Consider the following 12,615-nt stretch of genomic DNA (forward strand, 5'->3'; position numbering starts at 1 on the left):
AGAGAGAGAGAGAGAGAGAGAGAGAGAGAGAGAGAGAGAGAGAGAGAGAGAGGATATGAGTACTAGGTCTGAGGGATTGAGGAGATGGGATAATGATATTTTGGGGATTTTAGTTTAGCTAGCATGTAATAATTGCTAAAAAGGGGACTGCAGCATAAAATATCACAATTCAAGGAGCTGAACCACATGGAGAAAATTAGGAGGGGCTTTACTCCCTTACTAGCTTTATTGTTGCTTATGATGGTACCCTTGGATGGTCTGCGTGTGTTAGGGTAGTAAAGTTGTATGCAAAATACTAATCATAGGACAATTGTCATTTTCAATTATTAGGTTTTGTATTGACTTGATGACGGAAATTATTCATCTACCATCATCATTAGACTTTGTCTTCTTCAAAAAATTTATTGGGTTACCAAATCCATCTTTTATCTTTGGGGTTTCCCCCAAAACCACCTTACAATACAATAATTATATTGAAACCATTTTTCAATTTCAGTTTATAAATAAACAATCTTTAAAATGTGGTTTTGTTGCAATCAAACCATCTCTCAGCCAAAATTTACGCTAAAAATCTAAAATTACCTTTAAGAAGCTCACATTCAAGGCATATGACTATTAGTGTTTAGGCCTTGTTAAGATACAACTCGCATACCTTAAACTTGAGTTTTTTAGGCTTGTTTTTATTTTTTTATTGAAAATTTGACGGGAATGTTGTTAATTACAACAAAAACTCACCTTAAAGATGTTTTATGTATAAATTGAAATTGAAAGATGATTTTCGTATAAGTACCATATTTTTAAGGTGATTTTTTTGGGGGGGGGGGGGGGGGGGCCCCCTTTNCCTTTTATCTTTTAGTTTTATTTTCTTTTGAGGAGAAGAAAACCCATATAGGAAGAGCTACTCTGGTAGGGGAAGAAGGCTCATGAAAAGATATTATACTTTTTTAAAGACAATGTAAACAATGACTTTTTGCGGTGAGCAAATGTATGTGATTGCTATTTGCACCGATCCGTTTCTCTTGAATATCGCACTGGTTTATTTGCTAAGAATGAAATATTACAACATGTGATTTTGGAGGAATCATCAAAATTAGGGAGATACATGAGTAGGAGTAGGATTCAATTAACTCCCGGACATAAAAAAAAAAAAACGCATGCGTGTATGCACGCAGTCGAGGAATTTGTTTAAATGGGTGGAGTAAATAGAAATTTTAATGATGTGAGGGACTAATTTAACAATATGAAAGGTTTAATAGACCAATATCTAAAAGACCCCATTTATTTAATACGTAGTTTCTAAGAAATATACAGATAAAGTTTGAATCAGGAAAAATCACTAATAACTGAAAACACAAAAGTGCATTACGTTTGCAACTTAGCCAAAAGTGCATTATGCTTGCAACTTAGCCAAACAAAGGTTTTTGGGATGCTCAAAATACATCATTTTCTCGAGTACCTAAGTAGGAAATGATCTGCATTATATTATAGTGGTTATTGGAGATAAACCCCCTCGTAGCATCGCCCAATATCGAATACATGCCTTATAGTTCTATTGTTGCAGATAGACCACCAAGATAAAAAAAAAAATCTTTTAACCTCAGGAGGACTATTTTTTCCAAAGAAAAGTAAGGGGAGAAGGCATTTTAATGTTTTTCTGAGGTAACAGAATAAAAAAAATTCACTCGGGGTATATACCTGCAACAATAGCAATATAGGCGTTTATGCGTAATAATTGGGCAACAGAACAGGGAGAGTGCCTGCAATTAACACATTACTATAACCCCGTATCCAAACTGAGCTCTGCTTGCTCTCTTTGATAATTGCTATGTTGCATCTTTCAAATATGCCAATTGTGAAAACACCCAATACCAGACCAGGACCTGCGGTATGACAAGCATAGGATATAAATATGCGTTGAACAACGGAACATATACATCCACTGCGCATTCAGACCCATACCAGTTCATAACAATTCCACAAGACTCGACATCGACATGATAACAGCTTTAACTAATACATTCTGAAGACACCCCTAATTCAAACCACATGGCTCTTTCAAAAAGGTACTGAACAGCGAGAATGGAAAAGTACTGACAATTCAGCTACAAAGTGCTGCTGAGATAATTTCCTCTACATTTCGATACGTATACACAAACCCCATAATTGTTGCAGAAGCTTCACAATACTACTAAATCTAAGAAACACAGAGTCAAGACGGAAAACATAAGGAATAAAACTTCAAAAGTTCATCGAATCACCAGAGCAAACTGCATCTCAGAGATTCGGAAAGGACACAAAATCTAAACAGGTCAGATACAGACATTGCAGTTTGCACCATGCAACTTGCAGTGCAAGTTGATTCCTGCAGAAATCAGAAAAAGCATACTGTAAGTCCAAACATTCAATGGTAAGAAAGACTTTGAGCTATAATATTTTTAACTGGAAAGATTCTTCAAATTAACTTTGAGAAAAGTTATGAACTTCAGAATTTATATGGAAATTTGCACGTAAGTATAAGATTAGATGTTCAGTCTTCAATCTGATTATTCACTAGCAATATAAAGAAATTGCACATCGTCACTAAAGAATTTTTACAGAAGCTTTTTAACACAGGAAAATCTGAAAGATTCTGGAACTTTTGCTAGAAGATAATAACAGAATCTGCAGCAAAAGATTGACTGGTTTCAACTTTCATGTTGATGCAGAATTGTGCCAAATACAAACTTAAATTTATTTTGAAAATACTAATGACTAAAACAATAGGAAACACCCCAAAGCACATAACACACAAGAAAATATTTATGGTTATCAATGGCAAAATGCCTTAAAATGAAAACAAAATAAAATCTACAAATTACGAGGAGCAAATCTTAAGACACCACGATTGTCCAATTACGCAACAAAACTCAAGAACTAAAATTAAATTCCTTCTAATTACATACAACCAGCACTATTGTAATCCTGATTAGTCAATCATCGAACTGCCTGCATATTTACTTAAACCCAAGGGGACAAGGCCATTCACAGGCAGAGGTTAATAATAAATATACACACAAATCAGAAAGATGACAACACTGATTGCTAATTGTTTGTAATATATCTGATAGAAAGACCACAGTAAGCTATGTCATACAAAAAGAAATGTACCACATATCCCATAAATGAAACCTTAAAAAAAATGTTAAAACTATTCCCACAGAAGTAACAGAATATGCTGTTTGGTTTCTTTTTCTCGGCGTATATGTAAACATTCATTGAACTCAATCCTACTTCTTGATTGGATATGTTTGCAATTCCTGAACTGAACTTAATACATCTTTGACCAAGACCAATGTATATGGATAATGATTACTGTTCAATACCCAAGAAAGATGTTAGCACATATATTACAATACATATAACTGAATATTCAATTGTTCTCAGAAAAAATTTCAATCGTCCACCTAACTGAAAAGTGAGGTGGTAACCTGGTTGATATTCTATATGGAATTGGAATCCCTCACTAAAATAAATATAATGACCACTGTAACTCTGGAACTTCAGATTTACTCTTTTTATTTTTTTAAGTGCAACTACATATCAAGTCATATTTGAGGATGACATTAGTACCTCCATAATCAACACTTCATATGAAAGATTAAATGTGTGAAGCAAAGATCGGAATTAGTTTTATCAAATCATGAAATGTTTGTGTATGGACCTATAAGATATAGGTAGCTGATATCCGAGTACATAGAAATGTTTGTGTATGGACCTATAAGATATAGGTGTTGGAAGGAAGGCTCAGATATCGGGCACATGAGGACATATGGACAGTAAATTAATTACAGAGACACAAGTAATTGTGTCATAGCCTAATAGCATGCAAACAGTTAAACAGAAAGCCTGAAAAGGGCAAGTCATAAAGCGAAGGGGAAAATCACAAAGCCTGACATTCCAACTAAAAGTCACCAGCAAGCCATAAAGTAAATGGGAAAACAATAAAGTCGAGTGTATCAGAAATCTAATATGAGAAGAATAAGTTACATTAGGGAAATAAACATTTTGACAAGAAAATTACATCTTTTGAGTCCCTTAAAGTGTGTTTGGTTTTTCTTTTTCTTATATAAAAGTCATCTAAAAGGACTTGCCCATATGTGCATTCAAGAAAGGATTTATACATGATTAAGGTGTTAAATGCTTTGAAATTATCCTTATCAACCAAGATTAATATATCAAACAAGATTTATTGGAATAATTTTTCGATAAGAATAGATATGACTTATGAGAAAGAATAAGTTTGGATAAAGATACATAAATATAAATACTAGAAATAAGAAAGCAAAATTTGCAAATTAAGTTAGAGTTCAGATTGCATGAAAGATTATGTGAGAGAAAAGGAGAAATCAGATGAATGTGATTTTACCTACTAGAATTAAGGGAAGCTAGAAAATCTAGCTTTTCCAAACTGAAGCTTTTTTACATATGCTTCTTAAAAATTTTCTTTTTATAGAGATAGCCAAAGATCCAATTTTGTCAGAAAATTACGTGTTTGCTTTAAAAGCAGTAAAAACATTTTTCATAAGTAACGCCTACGACTCCCTTATTCATTAAATTAGGCCCCATTAAGAAGCTTATATGGCCATGACAATAATTTATGGGTTTTTCTATTATGGCAATTAAGAAGCATTGAGTTCTCTCTAACTATCTCCATTATCAAAGTTAGATGTGTAAAATTTTAATGATTTCAAAAATTTAACTGAAATTGATAATTCTAATCATCGTTGGATGTGTAAAATTTTAATGATTTTAAATTTTTTAACTAAAATTGATAATTCTTATCATCTACATGCAGCGGCTTAATATATTTTAATAATAATCTGAATCATTAAACGTGTACACAAATTTCTATGATAGTGGAACTAGTTAGAAACCATTAAAAGCTTCTTAACATGTGCCCTAAGGGCACACTACAGGAAAAAAACCCATACCTTATAAATTCAGCCAAAAAAACTTGCTGGAAATCAGGTGATGAATCGTACAGTACTGATAGCAGTGGAGAAATTAACATGGACAAGGACAGAGATAGTGGAATAGTACAAAGTATGCTTGATATGCAATCAAAATCAAGAGGAAATCAATGTTGATTAATTGCTGCAACTTCTTTAAACCCTTTCATAAATATTTATGCAAAAGACTTCGGTCATGTAAAGATGTCGAGGGCACACAAATACTTTGTTTTCAGATGTAGTGTATGACCTGTATTAAAGGTTGTATAATGCTACCATGTCTTGCAAAACTTAATGATTGAGATGCAAAGATTTTACAGGTTTGCATTGTTCACTTCTGTTACTCACAAATTATATGTTCACCTACAAAGAACAAGAAAGGGAGCGAAGGCAAATCACTACTTCATGCATGCTTAGTTATAGACATCTGACAGCCCATAGTAACTGTTAACCCCATTAAATACATCTAGGGATCAATTTAGGCCTTTCTCAAACCAAGATTTCAACAAAAAGCTTTTAAAAGGTATTAGCAGATATGAAATGGGGTAAAGCATTTTCTACTGCCTCACACATGGCTTCATAAGCCTTACCACACACAAATTTAAATCACCACTGCTTACCCTAAAACACAAATATTTTAAATGTACAATTTTGATTAAAACTTATAAACAAGATGAACGAAAATCAATGTACTAATCACACTGAGCAAATGTGATAATCACAAGATTCACACCCAATAAGAATTTGCAGAAATTAATATAAATTTAGAAGGGACATGCTGACTAGAAATATATATTATGATAAAACTACAAATACACAAAATCAGTGAGAAATTAATGCAAAAACGGTAACTAAGTGTACAATAAAATAACTACAATTAATCAAATGATTATAGCATGATTCTTCCAAGACATGAAAAAGGGTGATGAAATTACCATGAGAGCTCCCAAACTCAGTCCCTTGCCCTCTCTAGGCTCTCCATTACCAACTTAACGGTCTCCTTCAACAGATCCATCCCATGTATGTCGTGCTTCACCTCTGCCAACTTTTGCTTCTTAAGCTTCTTCTCCAAAGACCTCCCCTTTTCAGAATCAATTCTCTCAAGCGCCTCTGCTGCTGCCACGCTACTCTTCATCTTCATCACAGCATCCTTCAAGAAAGGGTACCCTCTCTTCAAACTCCTCCCTCCACATTCCACCAAAACCCCATTAGAATTCTTATTCACTGATCTCGCTCTCACCTTACTCTCATCATCATCCTTTCTCTGCCCCCAAACTTTCTTTGAAAGCTCATACACATTCTGATCGTGAACCTTTGCAAATTTGAGCGCCTTCTTGCTTTTCTTTTCGCGGGCATCCAAGCCTGAGTACTTCTTCTTCAGCCGCCTTATCTTCTCAACAAGCTGTGAATCACTAACCTCCAGGCTCAAAGAACCCTTAACCAAGGCATGGAATTCTCCTATAGCTGAGGCCTTAAGCTTTACGGGCCCATGTTGGGCCTCGAACTGGAGGAGGGCTTTGAGGATGGCGATCTCGTCGTCCAAGCTCCAGATTCTCTGGAATAAGGGCTTGCCGCCGTTTGATTTCTCGACAACAGGGGATTTGGAGACGGTGGATCGGATCTCGGGCATGGGCTTGGAGCTAATGGGGGTAACAAGCTTGGCCGCCTCGGAGTCCGATTCGGATTCGGACTCCGACTCGGATTCATCGGACTCAGCTGGAGCTTTGGATGGGACTGGAGTAGAGGTGGAGGGGTCAAGCTTCTTGTTGTCGGGTTCGGGTTCGGATTCAGATTCGGACTCGGATTCGTCGGATTCTGCTGGGGCTTCGGATGGGATTGCAGCGGAGGTGGAGGGATTGAGCTTCTTGCTGTCGGATTCGGGTTTCTCTTCCTCTTCATCGTCGCTGGATTCTCCGCTCTCGTCTTCGCCGTCGCCGTCGCCGTCGCCGGATTCATTGCCTTCATCGTCATCTCCGTCGCTGGATTCAACGCCCTCGTCTTTGCTGTTGGTTGGGATGCGAGGATCGGGCTCGTTGGTGGCCGGCTCCGCTTCGGAGGAGATCGACGGGGTTTTCGCCATTAGGGTTTTGAGTTAGGGTTTTTGAGGTTTCGCTTGTAAAATTTATATTTACAAATTGTGCCCCTTGACGCCTGAAGATTTGATAGGTAATAGTTCTGCAACGTGGGCCGTGATAATTCATTTAGCCAAATTGTTACAAGTCTTTAGGGCCTTCAAAACGTTGGGCCGTGCAAAATTGTTAACGAGTTATCCAAAAACCATGTGGCTAGCTATAGGGATGTGATTTGACATTTCGTTAGCCATTAATCTTGGTTAGAATTCTAAAAAAAGGGCTTAATTGGGCTAAAATATCCTATAGTTTTCTTTATTTTTGCACATATAAACCTTTTCGGCAGCAGTTATATATTTTAAAGTTTTTAGAATTTGCATTTAAATACCCTCAATCATTCAACACGAGAATCTCCTCCAAAAAAAATTCTCATCACATTTTAATTTTAGAGTTTTTAACCCTTGATATTTGTTAAATTTATTGTTAAAAGTACATGAATTCTATTTTAGATGTGATTTTAATAGGTTTAATAGTAAATTTAATAAATATTAACGGTTAAAATATTTTAAAATTAGCACATTCTCATGAGAATTTTCAGAGGAAGATACTTGCACTTGCATAACTGAGATTATTTAATCGCAAAATTTAAAAACATTAGGGCATATATGCGCAATCAATTACAGCTGAGGGTATATAATCTAAGTGTGAGGAAACAATATGCAAATAAGCGAAAAAAGTCATTTTCTCACATTTTCATATGCTAATCACATTTCATCACATTGTCAGTTTGGATTTATTTTTCAATGCAATTATAGCATGTTGCATTCAAATTCAAATACTACGGACCCCAAATATAACAACTTACACTCAACTATAACTATTCATTCACCAATTATGGCAACTCATCAGTATTTCAACTAAAATATAAGGATAAATTTTCAAATTCTACCCATTTAGAAAATTAATTGTCAAAAACAACATATTTCTAATTTAATTGCCAAAATCGACCCAGTTTCAGCCATTTGGCTGAAATTGGGTCAATTTTGACGAAATAATTTACGAAACTTCACGGGACTTCAAGTCCCGTGAAGTTTAGCACGTTGTTATTTACGAAAGTAAGGTGATTAAGAGGAGGAAAACATCATAAGACTTGAAGTCCCGTGAAGTTAGCGGGTACAAAACTTCACGGAACTTCAAGTCCCGTGAAGTTTTGGGCGCCCCTAATCAAGCCCGTTATCGGAGCTTAAACTTCACGGGACTTGAGGTCCCGTCAGGTTTCGTAAAGTTTTTTTTTTAAAACCGACCCAGTTTTAACGAACTGACTGAAACTGTGTCGATTTTGGCAATTAAATTAGAAATGAGTCGTTTTTGACAATTAAGTTTCTAAATAGATGGAATTTGAAAATTTGTCCAAAATATTACTGGGCTTTTAAAAAAATCAGTATAAATAGTTTGTGTTTAGGTACGGTTTTGGAATTGGGTGGGCACAAAAGTAAATCAGGATAAAGTTTGGGTTTGTTATAAAAGAAACCAATGAAACTCTTCATCCCAATTAGGCGCCAAAGCTTTGCCTCATGCTGGCTTCATCTGTCGTATCCTCGAAAGACAACAGCAGCAAAAATGGGCGGACGAAGTGATCGGCCTCTCAAAATTCAAGATCCAGCTACTCGCCCTAATATCCGAAGCTCGGCATCTCAGAGAGAGCGAACGAAACGCCAGAGAGGAGCTCGATCTCTCAAAGCAGGTACCAATTCTTTCCCGATCCGAAACCTATCAAACCCTAATTTCATCGAGCCGCTGCCTATCTCGCTCGCTTCAATTTCGAAAATATCTCAGAGGCAAAGGCAAATAGAATCAGAGTACGCAAAGAAATTGCAAGAATTGAGTGCTGAGCTCGCATCTCGTGATGAATCGCAGCGAAATCTCGAGGCCAAGGTCATCCAAATTTTCTCCAATTTCTCGAAATTTTTCTTAGAAATTTGATGATTCGTATATCGTGTTGTTACAAAGAGAGAAGTAAAGTTGAGATCTTGGATTTAATTTTTCACATTTCGTTTAGAGGTTGATGTTCCGTTTACAGGTGAAGTATCTGGAGCATGAGAATGCATTGCTGGAGAGTAGGGAGAGAGAATTGGAGGAAACTGTGAAAGGTTTGCTTCAGTCAAGGGACAGTTTCATAAGCGTCTATGAGGTTGTTTAGTTTGATGTTTTTTCTACACAAATTTTCTCTTTTCATCCACAATGCTGAGATTAAGTTTCAAGGGTAGTTATTTTTAGTACAATGTACGTTGTAGAATGATTTTATGTAAGGTATAATACTGAACTTGAAGATTATATGCTTTAAGGTCTGTTTTCAATTCTTCACCTTTTTGGCAAAAAAATGTTATAGTCAAAGTATTCTTCATCATGTTAGGTAGAATAATTAGATTTCTAGAATAGTTTTGGCATTTACGTAGAGAGATCTAGTTAGAGATATGATTCTGAAATATTAAAACCGGACAGGGAAACATGGAAGGTCTACTGGGAGCAAACATTATCCATGAAACTTGAGCTAGTGATGTATAATAATCAGTGAGTTTTATTTTGACTATTTGCTATCATCTTAGATACTTGGTTAAGATTATGTATAGCAAGGACTTGCGTTTGGTGCATTATGAAGATTCATTTGGACTATTTGATGTCTCCCTACGCAGCCCTTAATTCCATCTTTTCTTAAGCCCTAATATTTCCTTTTGGACATGCTTCTGTTTACTAGCTAATTTCAAATAACCTTCATTGGATGTTATCACTTGTCATGACATTTTGAATCTAAGTATCATGTTAATTCAAGGTTCCTTTCAAAAACTTTCAATTAGAGCCCAGCGTGACACATGGAATTAATTTTTTTATGAAGTGGTTGCCTTCAATATAGTTCTATACAAAATACATTTTGATAATGACATCAAATAGCATATTTGATTTAAGTCAACTGATTTCTCTATTGTTTTCAATCTTGAGATCCAGGATTCTACCTATACACTAAGATGCGCCATTGAAACAAGGGATAAAAGGCTTGCTGTTCTTTCAGAGAAGATACAGGCACATTTGTTACTATTTGACTCAATAGAGAAGGAAACTGCAGCTGTCCAGCAAGTCCTAGATAGAGTTCAGGAACTTGTAAATGAAAAGGAATATGTAGGCATGTAGTCTGCTGACTCTATGTAAATACATACATGATATAAGGTTATTTTGGAATCAACAAGCATTGGTAGCATCAATTTCTCTTTCATGTTATTTACGATATGGCTCTACTAAACTTTTTGTCTTCCAGTGATAGGATTAAAGGCCAAAACAGACAAGATCTCATCATTTGAGAAAGATTTCGGTGGTGAGCTTGGCAGTTTGTCGTCTCTTTAATTTTTCATGTTAGAATAAACTTTTTGCATGTATTTATACTTTTTAGTTTTCTAAGTACCCTCCAAGATGTTTTTTCTCTTTATTATTGTTTGTTCATTATTCATGCAAATGAAATCATTAAATTTCGACATTATATCTGTATCTTGACCGAAAAACCTGTAACACAAGTATTCATTATTGTCTGTTCAGTAATAAATACTTACATGTTTCATGAATATGTGAGGGTCCTGTCTCACACAGGAGGAGATAAATGCACAAAGGCAACTCTAGTTTAATCATAGTTTTAGGAAAGTACCCTATTCAGTATTTTTCCAAAAAGAAATTTGGATGAAAAATACACAGTTATGTAATTGCTGTGTGTGCTACTGGCTGGTAGGCAAATGGTATTTACACTCTAAAGATCCTTGTTCTCCACATGTTCCATTGCAGAGAAGATTTGTGTCCTTGAAAGAAAGCTTTGTGACTATCAGCATGAGATTCGAAGAAGGAATGCTATCATTGTAGACCTGAAAGAGCATCTTGAAGTGCAAAAAGCTAATTGCCATTTTCAACCACAAATTGAAGAGATATCCATTTTTTTTGTTCGTTTTATATTTGTTTTTTGGACACTACATCTAATTCGCTCTATGTAGCCAACTGTTTTACCTTAATGACATTACCTCCAGAAAGCGCTGTCAGCTAAGGAAGAAGCAATACAAACTTTAACTTCTGAGAAGGAGGTTGTCGATTACATCTGACTACACTTGTCCTATAATTTTTAACATTTCTCATACAGACAAATAATATTGCTCCATATGCAGGCATTGCATCTTGAGCTACAGAACTTGGAAATTAGCCTCCAAAAGATTCAGGATGTGGTTACCAACACAAACATGGAGGTTTGGAAATAAATCTAAGTTATTATGTACTTCTGACATTCAAAGAACAATGAGAAACTCTTTTTTCTCAAATTGATAAAGCTTAAATATAATTGATAATGTACCTCTGACATTCAGACAATGACTAGCACCTTTTTCTCTGATTGATAAAACTTGAATCTATTAATATCCTTTCTTAGAGATCTTTTTCTGAAGTCTTATATGAACATAGAATGAATACCCATGAAATGGAAGGGAAAATTCCATAGGATAGCTATAATACTGTCAATCCTTTACAATAGGAATGTTGGACAATTAAGAAACATGTGCAAAATTTGTATAGCAGAAATGAGAATGTTACCATGGTCACGTGGACATCCACTAAGAAATATGATGAGCAAATTAGTTCATTTGGAGAGGTTAGATGTTGCTGCTATTAAGGATGAAATGAGAGAGAATTGATTGAGATGGTCTGGTCATGTACAACAAAACTTAAAGTGGCAAAGTGGACTAGAGATGGGTCACTTAAAAGTGGCAAAGTGGACTAGAGATAGGTCTAAGAGAACTTGTTCAGAAACAATAAGAAGGATATGCTAATATTTAAGTTAACGGAAGAAAAGGCCTTGAACAGAACTGAATGGAAGAAAAGGATTCAGGTAGCCAATGCCAAAAAATTGGGATGAAAGCTTTATTGTTATTGTTGTTGTTGTTTCTCAGAGACCTTTGTCTTTGTGTATTTATTGTTGCTTAAATTTTCAGGATAAGGATGAACTCTCTCCTGGGGAGGAAGATCAAGAAGCATGCAGAATGGTTAATAGGGAAGAAAATGGAAAGTAAGGTTTATATGGTTTGATATTAAATTTGTCATCTTTTTTCCTTCTTCCTGAACTCCTGGCCTACGAGAATTTGAAGGGACTTCTTGTTGGTTGCATGAGCTTAAAATGCATGACCGACATGCTAGGTTTCTTTCCAACTACCTGAAGACTACCCTTTTAGGAATTGTGGCAAGTCCCCAGTTCCCATGATTTCCATGACCCATGGTTGGGCATCAACTTAGCCTTGGGCTCCACAGCCTACTCCATCTTGATGGGAAAAGGCAATAACAATATGGTGACGATTATAAATAAGTTTTATTTGTTACTTGCATCAGCTTGGAGAACATCTTTCAGGAACGTGGAGAAGATATTGCGAAACAAAGTCCAGTTGGATGTGCTACAGAAAATGCAGGTTCCCCTTGTATCAAACCTTATGCTGTGCAGACGACTTTACTGTACTGTCTGTTTGTCTGTATTATGTGAAATAGTA

General features: G+C 35.7%; 2 protein-coding genes across 14 annotated transcripts in view; one reads left to right on the forward strand and one right to left on the reverse strand.

Annotated features, from left to right (window-relative positions):
• Window positions 1,915–7,132, reverse strand: LOC109819753 (probable transcription factor At4g00390). Its single transcript, XM_020385632.1, has 2 exons — window positions 5,924–7,132; window positions 1,915–2,362 (listed from the first exon to the last, which is right to left on the reverse strand). Exon 1 carries the CDS (start codon window positions 7,066–7,068, stop codon window positions 5,941–5,943), a length of 1,128 nt encoding a protein of 375 aa, XP_020241221.1. The 5' UTR covers window positions 7,069–7,132; the 3' UTR covers window positions 1,915–2,362; window positions 5,924–5,940.
• LOC109819844 (golgin subfamily A member 1) overlaps window positions 8,624–12,615 on the forward strand; it is a 6,351-nt gene continuing 2,359 nt past the window's right edge. For 11 of the 13 annotated variants that reach the window (XM_020385778.1, XM_020385780.1, XM_020385779.1 and 8 more), the window contains exons 1-9: window positions 8,624–8,992; window positions 9,138–9,248; window positions 10,055–10,235; window positions 10,368–10,424; window positions 10,883–11,019; window positions 11,113–11,172; window positions 11,254–11,331; window positions 12,070–12,143; window positions 12,461–12,537. In XM_020385778.1, coding sequence (XP_020241367.1) covers window positions 8,678–8,992; window positions 9,138–9,248; window positions 10,055–10,235; window positions 10,368–10,424; window positions 10,883–11,019; window positions 11,113–11,172; window positions 11,254–11,331; window positions 12,070–12,143; window positions 12,461–12,537 — 1,090 coding nt within the window. In that variant the 5' untranslated portion in view covers window positions 8,624–8,677. The remainder of the gene's footprint in view (window positions 8,993–9,137; window positions 9,249–10,054; window positions 10,236–10,367; window positions 10,425–10,882; window positions 11,020–11,112; window positions 11,173–11,253; window positions 11,332–12,069; window positions 12,144–12,460; window positions 12,538–12,615) is intronic. The other 2 variants (XM_020385789.1, XM_020385791.1) reach the window with 2 other exon arrangements.

This window comes from Asparagus officinalis, chromosome 8, assembly GCF_001876935.1.
Source record: "Asparagus officinalis chromosome 8, Aspof.V1, whole genome shotgun sequence".
Lineage (NCBI taxonomy): Eukaryota > Viridiplantae > Streptophyta > Magnoliopsida > Asparagales > Asparagaceae > Asparagus > Asparagus officinalis.

What these genes read in the sequence shown, in the direction of transcription:
- LOC109819753 (XM_020385632.1), bottom strand. Translation starts at nt 7,068, where the DNA reads ATGGCGAAAACCCCGTCGATCTCCTCCGAAGCGGAGCCGGCCACCAAC.